This window comes from Lithobates pipiens, unplaced genomic scaffold, assembly GCF_037356315.1.
Source record: "Lithobates pipiens isolate NorthernLeopardFrog02 unplaced genomic scaffold, aLitPip1_a1.2 Scaffold_16, whole genome shotgun sequence".
NCBI classification, from domain to species: domain Eukaryota; kingdom Metazoa; phylum Chordata; class Amphibia; order Anura; family Ranidae; genus Lithobates; species Lithobates pipiens.
Window position 1 is genome coordinate 596,825,712 of NW_027507748.1, and position 19,810 is coordinate 596,845,521.

Sequence of the window (19,810 nt, forward strand, 5' to 3'; positions counted from 1 at the left end):
GTTCCAAAGTATATTCAGACTAGCTTGTTTTTTTCATTAACAGTGTTTAATAGTGACTGGCTGAGAACAATTAGTTTACCTTGGTTGTAAAAATCTGTAAATGATAAAACTTTCAATAAGAAGATTTGGAAAAAATAAATTTACAAGCCAGTACTGTAATTTTTCCAGAGGGCGGATGTCCAAAAGATAATGTTGTGTGAAAATTGCTAAGCAGCATTATCCCTGGAAGTTGTTCCAATCTAAGCAGGTACAAGCTGATTTCTCTGGTTTGGTGTAAAATAATAAACGATTTGCAGTTTTCTAATGCAGAACTAGTTTCTTTATAACAGTAGATGTTAAAATGGCCCCTCCTTACCTTGGAAAGCTTCTCTCTGCAGCTGCACATCAGATGGGATATTTTGATTCACTTTTTTCTGATGGGACTCAAAAAAGCTGGCAATCTGTTTTACGCTTCTTGCTGACTGGTAGATTTCAAACTACACAGAAGAATATAAAAGGAAACATGATAAAATCAGTCAACTATTTATGCTCCGTTCACAATAGTGCCATTTCAGGTGCGACTTGAGTCGCACAGAATTACATGACAATGAAAATCACATTGTTTTTAATGATGCCCACTCGCATCAATAAAACTAAGCATTGCGCGATTTTGGAAAAGATTCCTGTACTACTTTGGTGTGATTTTGGCCTCATAGAATATGCAAGCCACATCCAATTTGCATAATACAATTGTACCTAAAACTGGATCAAAATCATATGGCACCAGTGTGAACTTAGCCTTAATGTTCAGAAACCAGTCTTATAGGCCCCAGATCTCTCCATAACCTGTTGCATGCCTATTGCCATCACAAAGATGTTTACATTCCTTGTGACAGCAATAAATGTGATAAAAAAATAAAATTACAGCAAAAGTGTAAAAATAAATAATTAAAAAAAAAATTGTAAAGTGCCCCTATCCTCCCATGCGCATAGGCGGACGCATGCGTCAGTCCCGCATGCATGAAGCGATGGTCCCACACAAGTGAGGCATCCCCGCGAACATTGGATCACGTGCAGTAATTCTAGCATTAGACCTCCTCTGTAATTCTAAAGTGGTAACCTATAAAGGCTTTTAAAGCATTGCTTATGGATAGTAAAATTTATGTTTGCCACTGTTGCACAGGTGTCCACAATTTTAAAGTTCGATATCTTTACTTGGCGTAACATATTTTACAAAAAAATTGGGTTATGTATTTTTTTTTGCATTAAAAAGTGAACTTTTTTCCCAAAAAATTGCATTTGAAAAACCGCTATATAAATACTGTGATATAAAAAAAACACCACCAATTTATTCTCTAGGGTCTCTGCTTCTCATTTATAAAAATATATATATATACTGTTTGGGGTTCTAAGAATTTCTCTAGTAAAAATACTGATTGTTACATGTAAACAATAAGTGCTAGAAAAGGCCTGGACCTGAAGTGGATATATTATTCACCAAGAACCTTTTTTATAGATTTATCATTCACAACGATAAGCTTGAAGAAGCTTGTGCTTTTTTGTGCTCTGGCATCTTTATTGCATTTTTTGTGAGCTTTTTCGAGCATAAGGGTTTGTGTTCCACAAACCCTCCCCTCATCTAATTTTTCCAATTATTTTTTGTGCTTTTTCATGTTTTTTTTTTTTTTCCAAAGCCCCTCTCAAAAACGCAAGTTTGGTGGGTTTTTTTTCTGCCTGCAAGCTCATATGCCTGTAAATTCCTGAAAACACCATAGTGTGCATGGACACATTGACTAACATGGAGGGGAGTTTCCAGGCAGAAATAATAAGAGCTCAAAAAAGCTTAAAAGCCTGTAGGAGCAGCTTATTTGAGATGCAGTGTGCATGAGCACCATGTCGGTTATGTGTTTTATAAACCCCAATTATTGGTTGTAGGCCCTATTGAACTCCACTGCCTTTGGGTAACCGTTCTGTCTTTTTGCCTTGCAGATGCAGAAGTCTCACAGGTTCCATAGTAGACTTCAATGGGACCTACTGGCTTCTGGGGAGCACAAACATTGAGAGTGTAGGCTATACATTGTGTGTCACATCTAGATCTCTAATTCCACCTATAATATAGAAATGCCTATCAATGACAGAGAGGCATTTCAAAACAAAGCAAACTGTAAAATCAGCCACCTTCCAATACTGGTCCTCGTGTATGAAGCACCTCTATGATGATATGTCCCTGTTTTTCCCCTATCAACAAGTCTCCCTTTCGTGTTCTTAGTGAAGAGAATAGATACCCGATGGCATGGAGGGTACTGAAACCCTTATTTAAAGCACTTGATATGTGAGGCCTACAACGATAGTTACAAATGCTTCAAATGATGGAATTCAGCCAATTGTGGTAGAATCTCTGGCAACCTCACCCACCTTCTTTTTCACTGGCTGAGTGTTCGGAGGCGGCCGGTTTAAGGTTGAGAAGATGTTGAATCTACAGGGAAAAAGAGACCTTATGATGATGATTTTTCAAATATCATACCAAGAACCTGGTACGAAATAAAGCAGTGTAACAAAAGCCAGTCAACATTATCAAATAGTACAAAGCAATTATAAAACACCAAGCTAACTTGCAGTTATATGTAGTAAGCATTTACTGTAAAAGACAATATTCTCCAATGAAGAAGCCAGTGCACTGGTGAATAAGGCTGAGTGCCCAAGTGTGGTGACCTAAATGGGCACCAGAAATTTTGTATTTGCAGAAATGTAAGTCCACATCAAGACAGTAAAGGCGTGTAACTCTTGAATATGGATATGCAGGAGGGAGGTCTATATAGTGATAGCAATACATGTGCAAATGCCTGCAAAGTACATGCATAGGTTTGAACTATGGGATACAGAAAACATACCACAAGCACCTCCATGCTGTTTGAATGTTGTACAGCCGAAGCTGAAAAATGCAGGATGAATAAAAGGAATACAGTGGGGAAATTATTTGATCCCCTGCAGATTTTGTAAGTTTGCCCACTTACAAAGAAATGAAGAGTCTATAATTTTAGCATACCGGTAGGTGTATTTTAAATGCTAGAGACAGATTATTAACAAAAAATCCAGAAAAAACACATAATACAAATATTATAAATGGAGTTGCAGTTCAGTGAGTAAAATTAGTATTACATACCCTACCAATCAACAATAATTCTGGCTCTCTCAGACTGGCTACAGTATGTGCTCATATGGTACACAGATTAGTCCTGTCAATTTAAAGCGGGGTTCCACCCTAAAGCGGAACTTCCGCTCATCGGAACCCCCCCCCCCCCCCCCGGTGTCACAGTTGCCACCTTTCAGGGGGGAGGGGAATGCAGATACCTGTCTAAGACAGGTATTTGCACCCACTTCTGGGCATAGACTCCCACGGGAGTCTATGCCTCTTCCTGTCCCAGCGTGCTGTCTGCTGGCACACACACTGGTCCCAGAAACAGCGCGGACCATTGCTATTGCGCTGTGCAACTTGCGCATGCGCAGTAGCGAACAGGGAAGTGAAGCCGCTGCGCTTCACTTCCCGATTCCCTCACCTAAAATGGCGGCGGCAGCAGCCGAGAGCCGAGCGATCGATCGGCCTCGGCTGCTGACTTCGCTGGATCCTGGGACAGGTAAGTGTCCATTTATTAAAAGTCAGCAGCTGCAGTATTTGTAGCTGCTGGCTTTTAATAATTTATTTTACAGTGAAATCCCTCTTTACAAATGTGCTCCTAACGTCAACCTGTTATGTGTATAATAAACACCTGTCCACAGAATCTCTTGTCCACGAACCTTGCGATCATGTGCAAGACCAAAAAGCTGTCAAAGAACATAAGGGACAAGATTTTAGACCTGCACAAGAATGGAATGGGCTACAAGACCATCGGCAAGAAGCTTGGTGAGAAAGACAACTGTTGGAGCGATGATTCAAATTAGAGACCCTTAATTTCTTTGTAAGTGGGCAAATATACAGAATCTGCAAGGCATCAAATAATTATTTTCCCCACTGTACATATGAACACACCATCTCCAAAAATTCACTTCTTTATCTCTTGCCTAAACTACCGCAACTCCCCTCCTTGTTGACCTACCTCTACACAGGCTCTCTCTCCTTCAATCAATCATGAATACTGTCAACAGACTCCCCTACCTTATTCTTACTCTGTTTCTGCCCTGAGCTACATCACCAACCTCACCTAAAAATAACACTTACACCATCCACTTTGCTCCTTCCAAGACCTCCTGCTCTCTAGCTTCCTTGTCAGCTCCCACATTTGTCTCCAGGACTTCTAAGGAGTCTCTCCCATCCTTTGGAACTCCCTACCCCAAATGTCTCCAGCTATCTTCTACTCCATCTGCCTTTATGCAATGCCTGAAAACACATTTTCTGGGAAGCTTATCCTGCCTCTACCAAACAACTGAATTTTTCCTTTTTTTCCATTAACTCATCCCCATTCAGTCATTACCCTTTTGCTCCCTTTGAGATTGTAAGCTCTCACGATCAGGATCCTCCCAACCCTTTTGTCTTGAACTGCAATGTATTTATACGGTCCGTCATATTTTTTGATTGCTGTGCCCTGCCATGGTGTGAAAAGCATTTTGTGTCACACAGGGTTCTCATCAGGGTAGGTTAAGGGGCTCCAGGGTGCTTGTCTTATATAAAGGAAACTGGATTTGCAGTTTCCTTAGAAGTTGGTAAAACCTGGCTTGGGACCTGAAATCTTGAGATTTCGTAGAGACTTGGATAATCCCTGTGAGGGAAACCCAAGAGTTAAACTGGAACTTTGCTGTATAAAAGCCTTAATTCTCTACTGTTTGAAACTGATAGAGATATATATATATATATAGATATATATATATATAGATATATACATATATATATATATATATATATATATATATATATATATATATATATATATAGATATATACACACATATACATACACACACACACAATTTTTTTTTTTTTACGTATATGAGAGAAGTGTCAAAACTGGCCTGCTAAGCAAGTGGTTAAACTAGTGACACTATATAAATCATATATAGTAACAGTCCAGCTAATTCAACAGGAGATATCAGAAGACAGTACGTGATTCTTACTAGCAATGAAGCATAATTTGCTTATTAGGGTGCAGCTAACCTTTAATAAACCATATATAAAATTGTTGAATTAAAAATCAAACATAAAAGGAGACAGTTTATAAGACCCTACTAACCTTGTTTGCAGCAAGGTACAACTAGCATATACAGAAAACCTTTTTATCCACAAATTAATCTGCAGGAAGTGAAGCCAAAGCCCAGACAACAAATCAGAGTGGATGGTAATACTGTCCTTCCCTGCCTTCCAGCACTCCACAACTTTATTTTTTTATAATTATTAAGTTTTTCTGGAGGGAAAGGCACAGCCGCTTTGCAGCCTGTCAGTCATCTTGGTGATCAGGTTCTTACTTGCTAAAGTGCGTCTTTATCGCCATGTGCATAGAAATCAAGAGACAAGTCATAGAGCAGATGACTGTGATCACCAGGCAACACAAACGCCCAAAACACAAAACATGTTCAATACACTGTGCGCACATTCCTTCATGTCTGCAGCAACAATAGGCACAACACTTCAGCTAACAGTAGGGGAGAGCAACTGCTTATGTCGGTGTTGGTACCCTTACCCCTAAAAAAAAATCCTATGGCTTCATTGTATTTTTTTTTTTTTTATTAGCTTAGTTTGATTACTATTGTTAATTTGAACCTCAGGTTCTTTATATGCGTCATTTACATGAAATGGTGGTGGTCGTTTTGAGGTCCGAATTCAGCCAAAAACTTGGGCTGAAATTGGACCCGAAACTGTAAATGGAGATGTACCGGACTCCTGCTGTGAGCTACATGCATTCTCCAGTATGAACCTAGCCTTAAAGTAGTTGTAACCCTTGCTGTTACCAACTGATAAAATCAAGCTGGAATGGACTGAGTTCTGTTTTTTTAAATACACTTGCCTATACAGCACTGTATCTTTAGCAGGATGACGCAAGATGTAAACTGACCACGGTAGCATGGATTGGCTGCCATGCTACCATGGTCAGTTTACTTGGAGTGGTGCAGGCAGGATCAACCAGGTAAATTAGAGCATCGGCAAACAGATAAACAATACAGACAGGAGAGATTACATAATTTTAAAAAGAGAATGCACCGTTTATTTTAACCTTTAAAAACACTTTAAAAACACATGCTCATTAATATGAATAGGTGGAGAGAGAACTATGGAGTTGCCCCTCAATACATAAGGTATGATGAAGAGGCTCAGCTGTTTGACCACACATTGAATAGGAAAAGACACAACCTGTAGGCACTCAATGGATACCCTTCTGCTAGGAACATCTATTTTGCAGAACGTAATAAACTATTGTAGGACAGCACATCGAGTAAAGTTTAAACAACTTCTTTATACATATAAAACCATAAAAATGGTTACACTAATGAAGACAGTGACCCCTGGTATATTTCAAGCTTAATCATTAAGCAACTTTACGATTATTTTGCTTTTTGGTGGTAAATATGTCAGAGGTCTCGGTTTTTCTTTGTATACCTTTAAGAATAGGCATATATGAAAAAAAAAAAAAAAAAAAAAAAACTTTACTGGAAGCGTGGTCATCTACTATTTTAATTCTGTTTCGCAGTAATGAGCTGGGTGTGCACCCAGGAGTAGTGTGAACAAAGGTGGACCAACCTGAAGAGGTTTCTTAATACAATTTGTATATTGTTGTTCTTACTTGGCTTAAAATATTGTGACTGTGTAAATGAGGGTGCATAAAATGGCTACGGAACCTATATACAATTCCTACTGATAAGATAAAGCACGTATGGTTGATAATAACAAAAAATGTTGACTCTCCTGCCTATAGGCACTTGCCTACCGTGCCGGGTGGTAAATCAGACCCTGCTAATGCAATGGCTCTAGCATTAAATCAGTTACATGGAACAAGTAAACACACATTTCCAAATGCAATTGACCCAGTTTCTGTTACCCCCTCACTGGTGATCACACTCTATGGTGGTCTGTGTAGCTTCTTCACTGTTCTATGGGAACGGGAGAGCCCAGCACTCCAACACGCAACAAGACTCTATCCCTCTGCATCCTCTAAACCAGGGGTCTCCAAACTGTGGCCCGAGGGCTAGATGTGGCCCTTTGGACACTATTCGTCCCACTGATACCAACAATGGTGCACTATTTCTTCCCCCAATACCAATAATGGGATACTATTCCTGCTACTAATTAGGAACACTACTCCTCCCATTGACCACCAAACCTAAGGCCATATTTATTCTCACTGATGCCGGGCCAGGGACATTTTCTGCCCCCGCTGGGCACAATCTGGCCCTCCTAAAGTCTGTAGACCAATAAACTGGCCCTTCATTTGAAAAGTTTGGAGACCCCTGCTCTAAACTGAAACAAAGCTCCATCCCAAAATCCTTTATTGTTCAATAACACAGGGATCAATTTACACACCAATGAAGTCTGTCCCTGCATCGGCTCATAGCAAGTGATGAGGAAGAGTACTAGACACCTTCTTACACGTATAGCTTAATCAGATAAGGCACAATCACAAACTTGCTGTCCCCTGCCAGGTGTTTTGGTGGAATGTACTTGATCTTTTTCAAGAGCCAAAAGACGAGTAAGGTGGAGACAGCTCTCCACCGGTTAAGTCAGGTCCCGGTTCATCTACATTTACTATTATGGTTCCACCTAGTGCCTAAGTGACTATATATATTACAAGAATGCAGAACTGCATAGGTGTATCAAACTGGGAATACAGGAGTGCAACAAACTCAACCATGCTCTAATGAATATGTCACTGAACATAAAATCAAAAAAGAGCTGGTAGTGAGCCAATCCTATGCTTATATAGCAATTAAACACGGAATAGACTATACAATTATCCAGCATTTGATGCTGCCGCATAACACAGAGCATTGTTTACAGTCCATGAATATTAAAAACAAATCTTTTTCCATGGCTTTTAAAGTAGCCTTATATCATAAACCCCCCACCCCCATCCCATCTACCCTGCTCCTGGAAAGACATAAAAGCCAACAAAAAGTCCTAAAAGGCTTACCTTGCTCACAGAAAGCAGTGCTGTGGTAGCCAATAATATGATGGCATCCCTTCAGCATAAAACATGTGGGTCTGGGGTCCAAAGTCACATGAATGCCCGCTATAGTGTCTTAGAGCAAAGGCTTTCTCATGTTTATTATTTTAATAGAGTGGACAGGAAATCAGGGGATGTATTATATGAGGAATGGGTTGCTTTAAAAGAGTCAGCCCATTCAAAAATAATAGTTTAGTTAGTTATGGGTAGAGCATGGTGATCTCCATCTACCCCAAGATTTTTTATAAGTCTCTAATATCCCAACAGCAATTTCTCCCTGCCAAAATTGCCAACTCTGTTGCTTTCTGCTTGGAAATTTTGGCTCTTTCCCCTCAATTTTGTGTGTTCCAATTCCTTCTGTTGCATTTTCTATCATTTAAAAAATATCCAATATCCACCACACCATGGCCACAGCAAGTGTGTATAGTCAGAAACTCAAGCGCAAATATCTCACCTAACGAGTTTCTGAAAGATACCCAAGCATAGCCACCTGCTACAATACTTACTTTCCTCCTCAAAACAGCAATCTTTCCTGCAACAAAGTCCTGACTGGCTCCTATTCTTACTGTGCCATGGCTCCATTCATTTTTAATTCCTATGCATAAGCCATACTCGTAGAGGTCTCTAGTGGTCCTATGCAAGACAGCTTACCAATGGACATGATCTATCCCAGAGTGCACATGAAGGATGAAGAGAACCTGGTGGGGACCTCAGAAGAAAGATCACTGACATGGGGAGGAAGGTAAATGTTATCCCAGGTCCCCCACAATTGGGGAAGTGGGGGAATTTCTGTGAAGTTGTTCTTTAAGCTAATCAAATGAATATATATGTTTGCTGAACCGGAATCTAAAAGTGTTTTTTTTAGCAAGGAACGCAAAATTGTGAAAAAGGTAGTACAAGGATGGTCATTTATTACAGCAGTACCAAACCAGGGCTCTGCACTCCAGAGAGTAGAAAACGATGGTCAATTCACCACACTCCATGACTGTCAAAGACTTGGAAAATCAGGTCTCACCATCAAGGTGAGCAATGATACTAAAGACTAAAAGTGATTGTAAAAGGTTTGTTTTTTTATTTTTAAATAACAAACATGTTATACTTAGCTCCTCTGTGCAAGCGTTTGGCACAGAGCAGCCGATCCTCCTTTTCTTTGGTCCCCTGGCAGAGCTCCTAGCGCCTCCTCTTCGAGTGCTCCCACGGAGAGCTGCTTTCCATGAGGGGCACACGTGCGGGCACGCTCCCAAGTCCTAGTGCTGTGTCCACTGACACAGACAGCAGGACTCGGCCCCGCCCCCTGGGTACGTGTCACTGGATTTGAATAACAGTGGGAGCCAATGGCCCCTGCTGCTATCAACCTATCCAATGAGGACCCGAGACAGCGGCTGGAGCTGCTGTGGTCGTCCCCATCACTAGAACGATCGGGTTCAGGTAAGAAAAAGGGGGGCTGCAGCACAGAAGGTTTTTCACTTTAATGTATAGAATGTATTAAGGTGAAAAACCTTGAGGGTTTACAACTCCTTTAAGCTGGGTACACACTAGGAGAAAATGCAAAAGAAACATTCTGTACAAGGCATGATCATTTGATTTTCGTATAGTGTTTACACAACTTTCAACATCTGATTCAGACTTTGCAAATTAAAATGTCCGAAGGGGCAAACAATTTCCATTTAATGTACACCGTTTTTGTATGAGAAAAATCAGATATGAAAGACTGCGCATGATCAGATACAATAAACGTATAAAAAAAAAAAAAAAAAGTGTCATACCAGAACTTTTGCACATTATTTCCTCCTTTGGACCCCACTTGCTGTGAAATAACGAGAAAAAAAAACAGAGGATAGTTTGCTCGATTATCTCATAGCGTGCACCCCGCTTTAGGCAAAGATTAAACCCAGCCTCATTCCACCCAAAACTAATACAGCTTTGGGCACATTTTATTTTTTTTTTTTAAATAAAGTGACCCTACTGCTGAACAATTACAGGTGACAGAGCACTTGCAGCACACAGATATAAATACAGACTTGGAATGTTAAGTATTTGCTGATGTTCTATTGTTCATTTTACAGCTCAGAAAATTTAGAGAATGAAAATTTAAAAAAAAGAAGACGACGATATTGGACTGAGGTCAATGGGTGTCAACCATGTTTTGTTTTGTCTGGGAGGAATTTAACTTAAAGGCTTTGATGACCCCTGCATCTCTACTGAAAGTACCAGTTAGCCAATTTGTGGTTTCTCTATAAAAAAAAACTTCTATGGTTGACCCGTACTGGCTGGTCAACAGCAGAATTCTTTAGATCTTTCATAGCTTCATAGTAGTTTCATAGTTAGTAAGGTTGAATAAAGACACCAGTCCATCCAGTTCAACCTGAGTGTCTACAATTGCCCCTGTACATTGCACACTCACATTGGACCCTACCCTCAAAGAGCCCACAATCCAAGGTCCCCATTCATATACTAGGGTGAATTTTTTGGACAGAAGTCAATTAACCTACCTGTATGTCTTTGGATTGTGGGAGGAAACCGGAGTACCTGGAGGAAACCCACAAAGGCACAGGGAGAACATGCAAACTCCAGGCAGGTAGTGTCGTGGTTGGGATTTGAACCAGCAACCCTTCTTACTGCTAGGTGAGAGTGCTAACCACTACACCACTGTGCCGCCTTTCGTAAATTGACATACATTTCTTTGTTGATAGCTGCCACACATAATAATCTGAGGTATTCCAGGCGATTTGATTTTTAATCTCCTAGTGGCATTATGGCCACAAATATCCCCATCAGTCACACTGCCAGAACGTCAGTTGATGAATCACTCCCTTTTAATGGGATATGCCATTAATCATTAGGATTAATCACAGCAGAGGGTAAAACGTATCCATATAGTGTGTCCCTGTTGTAAACGTCAGGCTTTCCTGATAGAAGTAATTACTCTTGTTTCCACGTTCCTCAGCGCTGTAATAACGTTAGATCCCCTAATGGTTCTGCCTGGTTTAGCAGAGGACACAGTTCCCACTAACAATGCATGTTCCATTTTAAAATGTTTGCTTTTCAGTGGAATTAAAAATATAGCTTACAAATTGACCTGTACTCAAATATTATCTTAAAGTGTAGCTGAAGGCACATAAAATGACAGCGGAATGGAAAAGCACACACTTCCCAGAATACCTATCAGCAGAGAAATATTTCCATTGCTTACCTCCATGACTGCCAGGTAACTACCGGTAGTATTTTCATTCTCCCAGGCAAGTCCCTTTCCAGGGTAGCCTGTACTGACAAAATACACAGGATACCATTTCCCTTTTGAAAATGGTAATTTGTTTTGAAGTTGATCCAAATGCTTTAATACTTTCGCAATCCCTGATCTAGAACAAGTCTACAGTTCTGACCACTAGCTGTATGCTTTTTCCAGCTCTGTGCCCCTTCTGCCCATTTTCCTACTCCATACAAAATATGAATGTAATTTTGATGATGAATAAAGAATAAGATCTTGGACTGGGGACAAACACAAGACTTGGGTTTCTTGCTTGGAAGGAAGAGGGTGGGCGTGTGCTTAAAGTATGACTAGTTGGAAGTATTATCGATCCATTATATGGGTTAGGTTTCATAGTAGGCAAGGTTGAATAAAGACAATAGTCCATCTAGTTAAACCTGTGTAGGTTAAAGTGATTGTAAAGGATCGCGTTTTTTTTTTAAAATAACAAACGTGGACTACTTACCTCCACTGTGCAGCTCATTTTGCACAGGGTCCTCCAGTGGCTCTTGCAGCTCCTCCCCACTACAGATAACACCCTAGGAGAAGGGTTACCTTGCGGGCAGCATTTGCATCCACAGACACGAATGCCTGGACTCGGACCCGCCCTCGGCACCTGCGTCATTGGATTTGATTGACAGCAGTGCAGCCATTGGCTCTCGTTTCTGTCAAATCAAGAGTGGAGAGAGGGAAAGTGCGTACCTGCTGGACATACGAAGGGGCTCAGGTAAGTAAAACAGGGGGCTGGTGACTGCCAGTTGTTTTTTCACCTTAATGCATAAGGTGAAAAAATACAAGGGTTTACAACCCCTTTAAGTGTAATTCTGGCTATTCACATAGCAATCTGACTGTTTTTCAATATATATCTTATTTTTCATTAAAAAACAGAAAGAAAAAAAAGAAAGAAAAGAATCATTGCTGGTCAATCAAGCTGAGGAAACATCTACCTGCTTTCTACCATACTGTTTTATGATAGTTCCTGTTGTGGATCAATTTATGTTTGATCTCAATTATTCTCTCGGTTTATTAAATCTGTTTCAATACATAAAAAAAAAAAATCTAAACTTGTCAGAGGTCAAATTTTGTAATAAATTTCCTTTGTATTTTCAAACAAACAATCTTGATTGTGTTAGCGATTTGAAATCTGGTTGAGAGTGGCTGAAATGTCCTGGAAATGGCTACATGTATGGGCAGCAATTATAGCGTGGGTAGGGAGTGCTGTTTTGAAGCAGTTTTTGGCAGTTGTCTACCTCCAAACACACACACAGGGGAGGCAATCTCCTCTCATGTGAAATATTGTCAATTAAAGGATTGACTGCTGGGTAGACCCGCATTATGTTTAGTATTCACTATGGTTTGAAGAACTCAAAAAGATACAGAACGCAAATTAAACTAACATCTTAAAGCAGAGCTCCACCCAAAAGGGGGGGGGGTCGCTCTGCTTGTTCGCACCCCCTCCACTGCCACATAGGATGAGATAGGCATTATTAATAATCCACCAATAAGGGGTACACGTTCAAGCAACACGTTTCCTTTATTTATTCAGTTAACCAATTATAATGATACATATATTTATTTACATATCTGGAGCTAAGAAAACTATTATGTCACTAAAATATATATATACACACACACAATAAATATTCAACACAAGCTTACTTGTTGAGCAGCAATATATTTAAAACTTACTGTTAAGCAAAATAATAAATTTAAAGGAGCAATCCAGCCTTAGGTTCCAATAACATTGCAAAACACAGTATAGACATTAGGGGGGCTTTTACAAGACCCTTTCAACCACCTCTTTTGTCACAAAAGAGACCATCACAAACCCCGTTGCCCCCAATATGCCCTTAACATTCACCTGAATTACTTTCGCATAAAAGTACCACTATCTCAAGCATTAAAAGCCCCTTAATTTCTTCACGTGAATGGGGCTGGCTAGGGTGGATACTACTCATCCAACATGAATAACATTAGTGATTTTAAATCTCGTTAAGAGTGGCTGAAATTGCCTGGAAATGGCTGCATGTATGGGCAGTAATTATAGCGTGGGTAGGGAGTGCCGTTTTGAAGCCGTTTTTGGCAGTTGTGTACCTCCAAACACACACAGGGGAGGCAATCTCCTCTCACGTAAGAAATATTGTCTATGAGGATTGACTGCTGGGTAGAATGGCATTATGTTTAGTGTTCACTATGGTTTAAAGAACGCAAAGCTACAGAATTCAAATTAAACTATCATCTTAAAGCAGAGCCCCACCCAAAAGGTGGAGCTCTCCACTTGTTCACACCCCCCCCTCCCTCCACTGCCACATTTGGCACTTTTTGGAGGGGGGAACCTGGATTTGACAGATACCTGCTCCCACTTCCAGGTAAGATTGCCGATATACGACATTTACGGCCCCTCCTCCTTGTCCCCAGAAGATGGGAGGATCATTCAGAAACCGCAGTACAACGAGTGCATGCGTGGTAGGAAATCGGCCCGAAGGCTTCACTGCAGATTTAACTTACAATTTACGATTAAAGAGTAGTCTCGGGGGGCCAACATTGCGGGGTCCCTTGACAGGTAAGTGTCCGTATATTAAAATCCTTTTAAATTTTTTTTTTTTTTATATTTATGTCAGATTTTATGTTTGACATTTTTGAAAATCTGTTTGAAAATTACAGACAGAATAAATATTAACAATTTCTCTTTAATTAGGCTCAGTAGTGTCCAACCAAAATGTTTTTGGATACAGTGTGGAAGGGTCAGAACCTCTCTCTGATTTTTACTGCTATCTGGAGCTGTGTTATAGAGAATTACGCTTTCTTCCTAACCTGCTGACAATGATTTACCAGGCAGCAAGTGAGGCAACAGCAGCACAGACAGAACTAAAAAATGATTTGCTTTAGTAGGAGTAGAGGAAGGCCAGGGCTTCTAAGAGACTTATTTCTGTCACTGTTGCAAAGCTACCCTTACATAGCATCTGGAGAAACCATTGCCAGCAGCACAGTGGGAAATCTCTCTAACAGAGTGGTGAATACCTGTAAAAACCCAATAGGAGTTCTAATCCTTCCCTTTCAAAACTAGAAAAAAACATTTTTGGCTTGGCATCAGCATGTCTAAATTAGACCTTCTCAACCTTTTTACCCCACAGCAACCCTTGAAATAATATTCAGTTTTTGTGGAACCATTGCAAAAATCAATTTATTGGTGGTCAGTGGGAAAAAACCCCTTTACATTGGATAGCTAGTGAGAATAGTGCCCCCCTTTTCAGTGGTGGCTAAAAGGTCACCCTACAAATAGCTAAAAAGATCACTGGTTTTATGCAGCTGACTCTTCCAAGTGGTGACCCCCAGAACTATGGCGAACCATCAAAATTGAAGGTCAATCAACCACAGCTCAAGGAACCCCTAGCAGTCTCTGGAGGAACCCTGGTTAAGAGAGGCTGGTCTAAATGATACAGCCGTTTCTGTCAAATGGGACAGAGATAACAAAAAGCTTGCACACTTTTATACATTTATGGCTAAATGTCATGATTTTTCTGACATCTCAGAAGTTCTTTCCGAAAACATTTTGGTATACAGTAGTACAACACAACTTGCATCCCCTTTGTTTCTAAAGACTACAAGTTCCGGGTGCCCTGTGGCCAGGTAGCAGCTGCCAGCACACGATGTGGCTTGTGGTTGCTTGCCAGCTGATGCCCCTCCCAATTTCAGTGAGACTTGGGAAAGGAAAATACAGATTATATAACCAGGATCATAACACATTCCTACCGGTAATTATAACAGCCGCACATTGTACAATACCCAGACAGATAAATGTCTTCCATTACCTCTCGTTTTGTGCTGGGAGTTTCACTTCATGCTTTGACTTCCTAAAGGAGAACAAAGATGCAAATGGAGAGCGGATCTTCAGGAAGGAAGGTCCAGAGTTAGAGCTCCTCGGGGACTGGTGAGTCCTAAATGAGGACATCCTGGACGTTTCCGAGTCTAAAACACAGTAGAATATTTTTTCATTAATAATTTATTCTCTGCCTATAAAAACATGTTGAACTTTTAGCAGAAGAATGTAGAATATATATTACACACACACACACGCGCTATACATACACAGTGATTTTTTTAAAATCAGAAGTTGAAGAAACAATTTAGCGGATACCTTGGTTTACGATTTGCACAAGTTTGGGCATACCTCTCATTTCCCCTTGTTCTGCTAAAGGAAGGTCCATGTATGAGGCGTCCTATATAGTATGGTGCCCTGTATCCAATTAATAGTGACGGATATCCATCACAAAATGTGTCCATCGGTGCAGAGGATCTCCATGGAGCCGTGAAAAGTCACATGCAGAGCAAGAGCAGCACATGCTACCTGAGCCAACTTATCAAATAATAATCACAAAGTGTACGATCAAAGTACAAAGTATCTGGCTATTGCTAGAATTGCTTTTTATGGGCAAACCCAGAGCCAAACAGATCTGAGCCTAGTTACAACACATACTCTAAATGTCAGTGTGTCTGAGGGAGTGGATGAGATTAATAAATGACTGCACCCGTCACTGAAATAAATCTTCCTGACGAAAATCACAAGACTGGGTACAGTACTATACAAATGCCTGGCTGCCATCAGGGACAATAAAGGATTTGTAAGTTATATATCTGCACTAATTTATGCTCTAAACCTACCCATAGGAATACACCAAACACCTACCTGGAAAACAGGAGTACAAAAGTATCTCTAGGAGTATTTTTAGAATGTAAATTAGTGAACAGACAACCCATACAATCAATGGACATGGTCTTCTGCTCTTCACTACAGACCTCAAATGCCTATGTGAAAAACTTCTGGTCACACAATTTGTACGGATGTTATGCACCTGTTTGATGGTATTCGAAAAGGAATCGTCAGATCAATCTGATGAGGAACAAGCTCTTAGAATTCAAGAAACCTAAAGACATCGTAAAGAAGGCACGTGACAGAATAATATGGTTTTGAACCAGATGTCACAAGATGGTGGTGTTGTTGGAGCTCCATTTGTTCAGATGTTTAACCACATCTGAATGGATTAAACTGATAAATCCATGGCAGTATTCTTTCCTGTGACAATACACACATTCAAAGTAAAAAAATCTTAGAGAGATTTACTGATCAGAGCTGACCAACGAGAACATAGTTCAAAGTTCCCTTTTTATTTCTGACAAGAAGAGTTGCTTTAGATGCCAAGAACTGCAATATTTGTAATTTGGCTATTTGTGGTTCAATTTAATTGCACCCTCACGCAGGCCACAGTTGTAGAGATGACAGCACTCAATAGGGATGCCGGCATTCAGGGGCTGGACGCCTAGGCAACCGTCAGAGGAGGAGTAAAGATTCATCAGGCTATGCACATTACCTGGGATACGCAACATTCTTAGGATATTCTATGGGCATAGCCAGATATTGTCTTTATTCTTCTAATTGTTATTCTTATAATTTGGCTGAAAAAATGGGCTGCTCAGTCTAAAATGTTGTGCCTATTTTTTGTTCCCGTGTGGGCCTGGGCCACACCCTTCAATTATGCCAATGCTACAACTAACACAGATTACAGTGTCTACTAATTAAAATGCCTGATCTCTGGTGTATGTTGACACAACTACAGGTATCTTCAACTGCAGATTTTCAAAAACACTGGAGCAACATTTGGATGGTCCTGGAGAATAGCCATCAAAACAAACCCATCAAGATAATCAAGATAAGCCAGTTTCAGACCACTTGTAATGCTCAGCATGAAATCCATAAACTAAAAAGGAATAGTAATTGATCACATTCCGGCCTAACCATGGTCATGACAAGAAAAACGTTCTACTACAGAAGAATTTCTTTTGGATTTACACCATACAAACCAGAATTCCTAGAGGCCAGTTTTGTACCGGAAAGTTATTTTGTACTATACCATATTTTGCTTTTTTGGAACAAGTGTAATTACATTAAGTATTTATGCTCTTTTTATTATACTAGAATGGGTGCTATTTGTTCTATTGCTTGCTCCTTCCTGGTGCTACCCCACTGCTGTTTTTCCTCAGACCTTTAGCTTTAGATCTTTGGCCCTTCCTTTTGCAATTCATACATGCACAGTATGGGCTTTCTGTGCTTGGAAAGCGCGTGCAATGGCAAAACTTATGGTGATATTTACAGGCATCAAATGGAACATTCAACGCTCACAGTCCTGAATCTGATTATATACACAAGTAGGAGGTGTCCTCTAAATGTAACCTCTCTGTTGATCAGGAGCACTTTGTCAAAGGGCCCTGAGCGCAGCATTTTATACTAAATTGTTGGAGTGGGTCTTTTTGGATCATACCGGACAGTAACTTAGATAGAACATAAAGAATCATTTGTTTGTTCTGTATGCTACATTGGGAAAGAAGGCCTCTCCTTCCCAAAAACATCATTTTGGCAGGGCCGGACTTACCATTGGGCTTGACTAGGCTCAAGCCCATGGGCCCCGCCGAGATACATAGCCGAGTGTACTCAGCTGCGCTCCACTCACAGTCATGCTCAGTTCCGCCCTATGATGGACATAACACAGGGACTGGGCATGACCGTGAGCCGAGCCAAGTACACTCGGGACTGCGAGAGGACCCGAGAGCCACCAAAATACACATGACTCTGTATATCGGCTGCGCCATTTTTAAACTTCAAGACTGCAATGACAAGGTTGCAAATGGCAAGGCCACACTGACAAGGCTGCAAATGTCACTGACAAGGCTGCAGATGGATGGGCAAGGCTGCAGATGGATGGGCAAGGCTGCAGATGGATGGGCAAGGCTGCAGATGGACACTGATAAAGGCTGCATTGATGGGCATTTAAGTGTAAGTTTTTTCCTTAAACTTCCCTCCTAAACATGGGGTGCGTCTTATACGCCGGCATGTGTTATGTGCCGATAAATACAGTGATGTATAGAAGGTAGGGCCCGAAAGTGACTCAAGCCCAGGGGCCTCCACCACTCTAAGTCCTGCCCTGCATGTCGGTCAGTATAGAACTCCAGTAAACTGCTTAGCTGGAACTAGGAGTGCTGACATTTTTCTTTAATGTATGAAGTACAGCCATGAGGGGGGTGTCTGAACATACCTGCATTGTGCTTCACACCAAAGCCTGGGCAATTCTCACAGGCCTTGGCTTGCAACACATCAAGGTAGTGTTGAAGCTATTCAGGTCTGTCACACCCTCCAAAACACATTCCTATTGGTTCATTGATATGATAGGCTACCGCTACTAGCCAACAGGAATGTTCTAGAAGTAGAAAGGGGCAGCTAAGCTTTAGCATTATAAGAAGGACCAAAGTTTTGCCTGACAGCCTCAGTCCCCATTGCAAAGAGATTCACCCTCTCGATTTGTCCTTGGCACCATTATTGACAGGATTAAAATTTACAGGATATCCAAAATATTACATTTGGCACTAGAAAAAGAACAGACACAAAATCTTACACATGTTCTGGTGATTACAGAACACAATAAGGATTTTCCCTTACTTTAGAAAGATTTCTTCTCTCCTTCTGGTGTGTTTCTGTGCCAGGAAGTGAAGGGAAGTCACCTTAGTGGGACACAGGTAGCAAAAAAATAAAAATGATCAAGCTTTTGTAATCATTCCCGCTCTACCCAAAAAATGTGCCTTGAGATATACTTTAAAGAGGAGTTTCAGGCAAACCCTTACTAGCCTTAACCACTTGCCCTCCAGAATATTTACCCGCCTTCATGACCAGGCCATTTTTTGAAATATGATACTGTCTTACTTTAACCATCTCAATACAAGGCACATACACCCCTTTCCTGCCTAGACCAATTTTCAGCTTTCAGCTCTCTCACACTTTGAATGACAATTACTCAAGTCATGCAACAAAAGTACCCATATGAAATGTGCATCCTTTTTTTTCCACACAAATAGAGCTTTCTTTTGGTGGTATTTAATCACTAGTGGGTTATTTATATTTTTGTGCTATAAATAAAATTAAAAAAAACAGATTTTGTGAAAAAATACCTCTGTTTCTGTCATAAAATTTTGCATTAGTAATTTTTCTTCGTAAATTTGGGCAAAATTTATACTGCTACATATCTTTGGTAAAATAACCCAAAATTAGTGTACATTATTTGGTCTTTGTGAAAGTTATAGAGTCTAATACCCTCCCCAAATGACCCCTTTTTCGAAATGAGGCATTCCAAGGTAAGTAGCATTGTGAGTTTTTTTAAGTTGTATTTTTCCCCCCACAATTCTTTGCAAAATAAAGATTTTTTTTTTTTTTTTACAAAATTGTCATAATGGGTTATTTCTCACACACAGCATATGCATACAACAAATTACACCCCAAAATACAATCTGCTACTCTTCCTGAGTATGGTGATACCACACATGTGAGACTTTTACACAGCCTAGCCACATACAAAGGCCCAACACTGAAGTAGCACCTTCAGGCATTATACGAGCAT

General features: G+C 40.4%; 1 protein-coding gene across 2 annotated transcripts in view; it reads right to left on the reverse strand.

The window, feature by feature from the left end:
- Positions 1-19,810, reverse strand: part of EXPH5 (exophilin 5) — a 146,400-nt gene that overhangs the window by 21,337 nt on the left and 105,253 nt on the right. The window contains exons 1-4 of one of the 2 annotated variants that reach the window (XM_077483964.1): positions 15,541-15,807; positions 15,182-15,338; positions 2,395-2,455; positions 356-476 (exon numbers count right to left, since the gene is read on the reverse strand). In XM_077483964.1, coding sequence (XP_077340090.1) covers positions 356-476; positions 2,395-2,455; positions 15,182-15,338; positions 15,541-15,577 — 376 coding nt within the window. In that variant the 5' untranslated portion in view covers positions 15,578-15,807. Of the gene's footprint in view, positions 1-355; positions 477-2,394; positions 2,456-15,181; positions 15,339-15,540; positions 15,808-19,810 lie in introns of those variants that run through there. The other variant, XM_077483963.1, reaches the window with a different exon arrangement.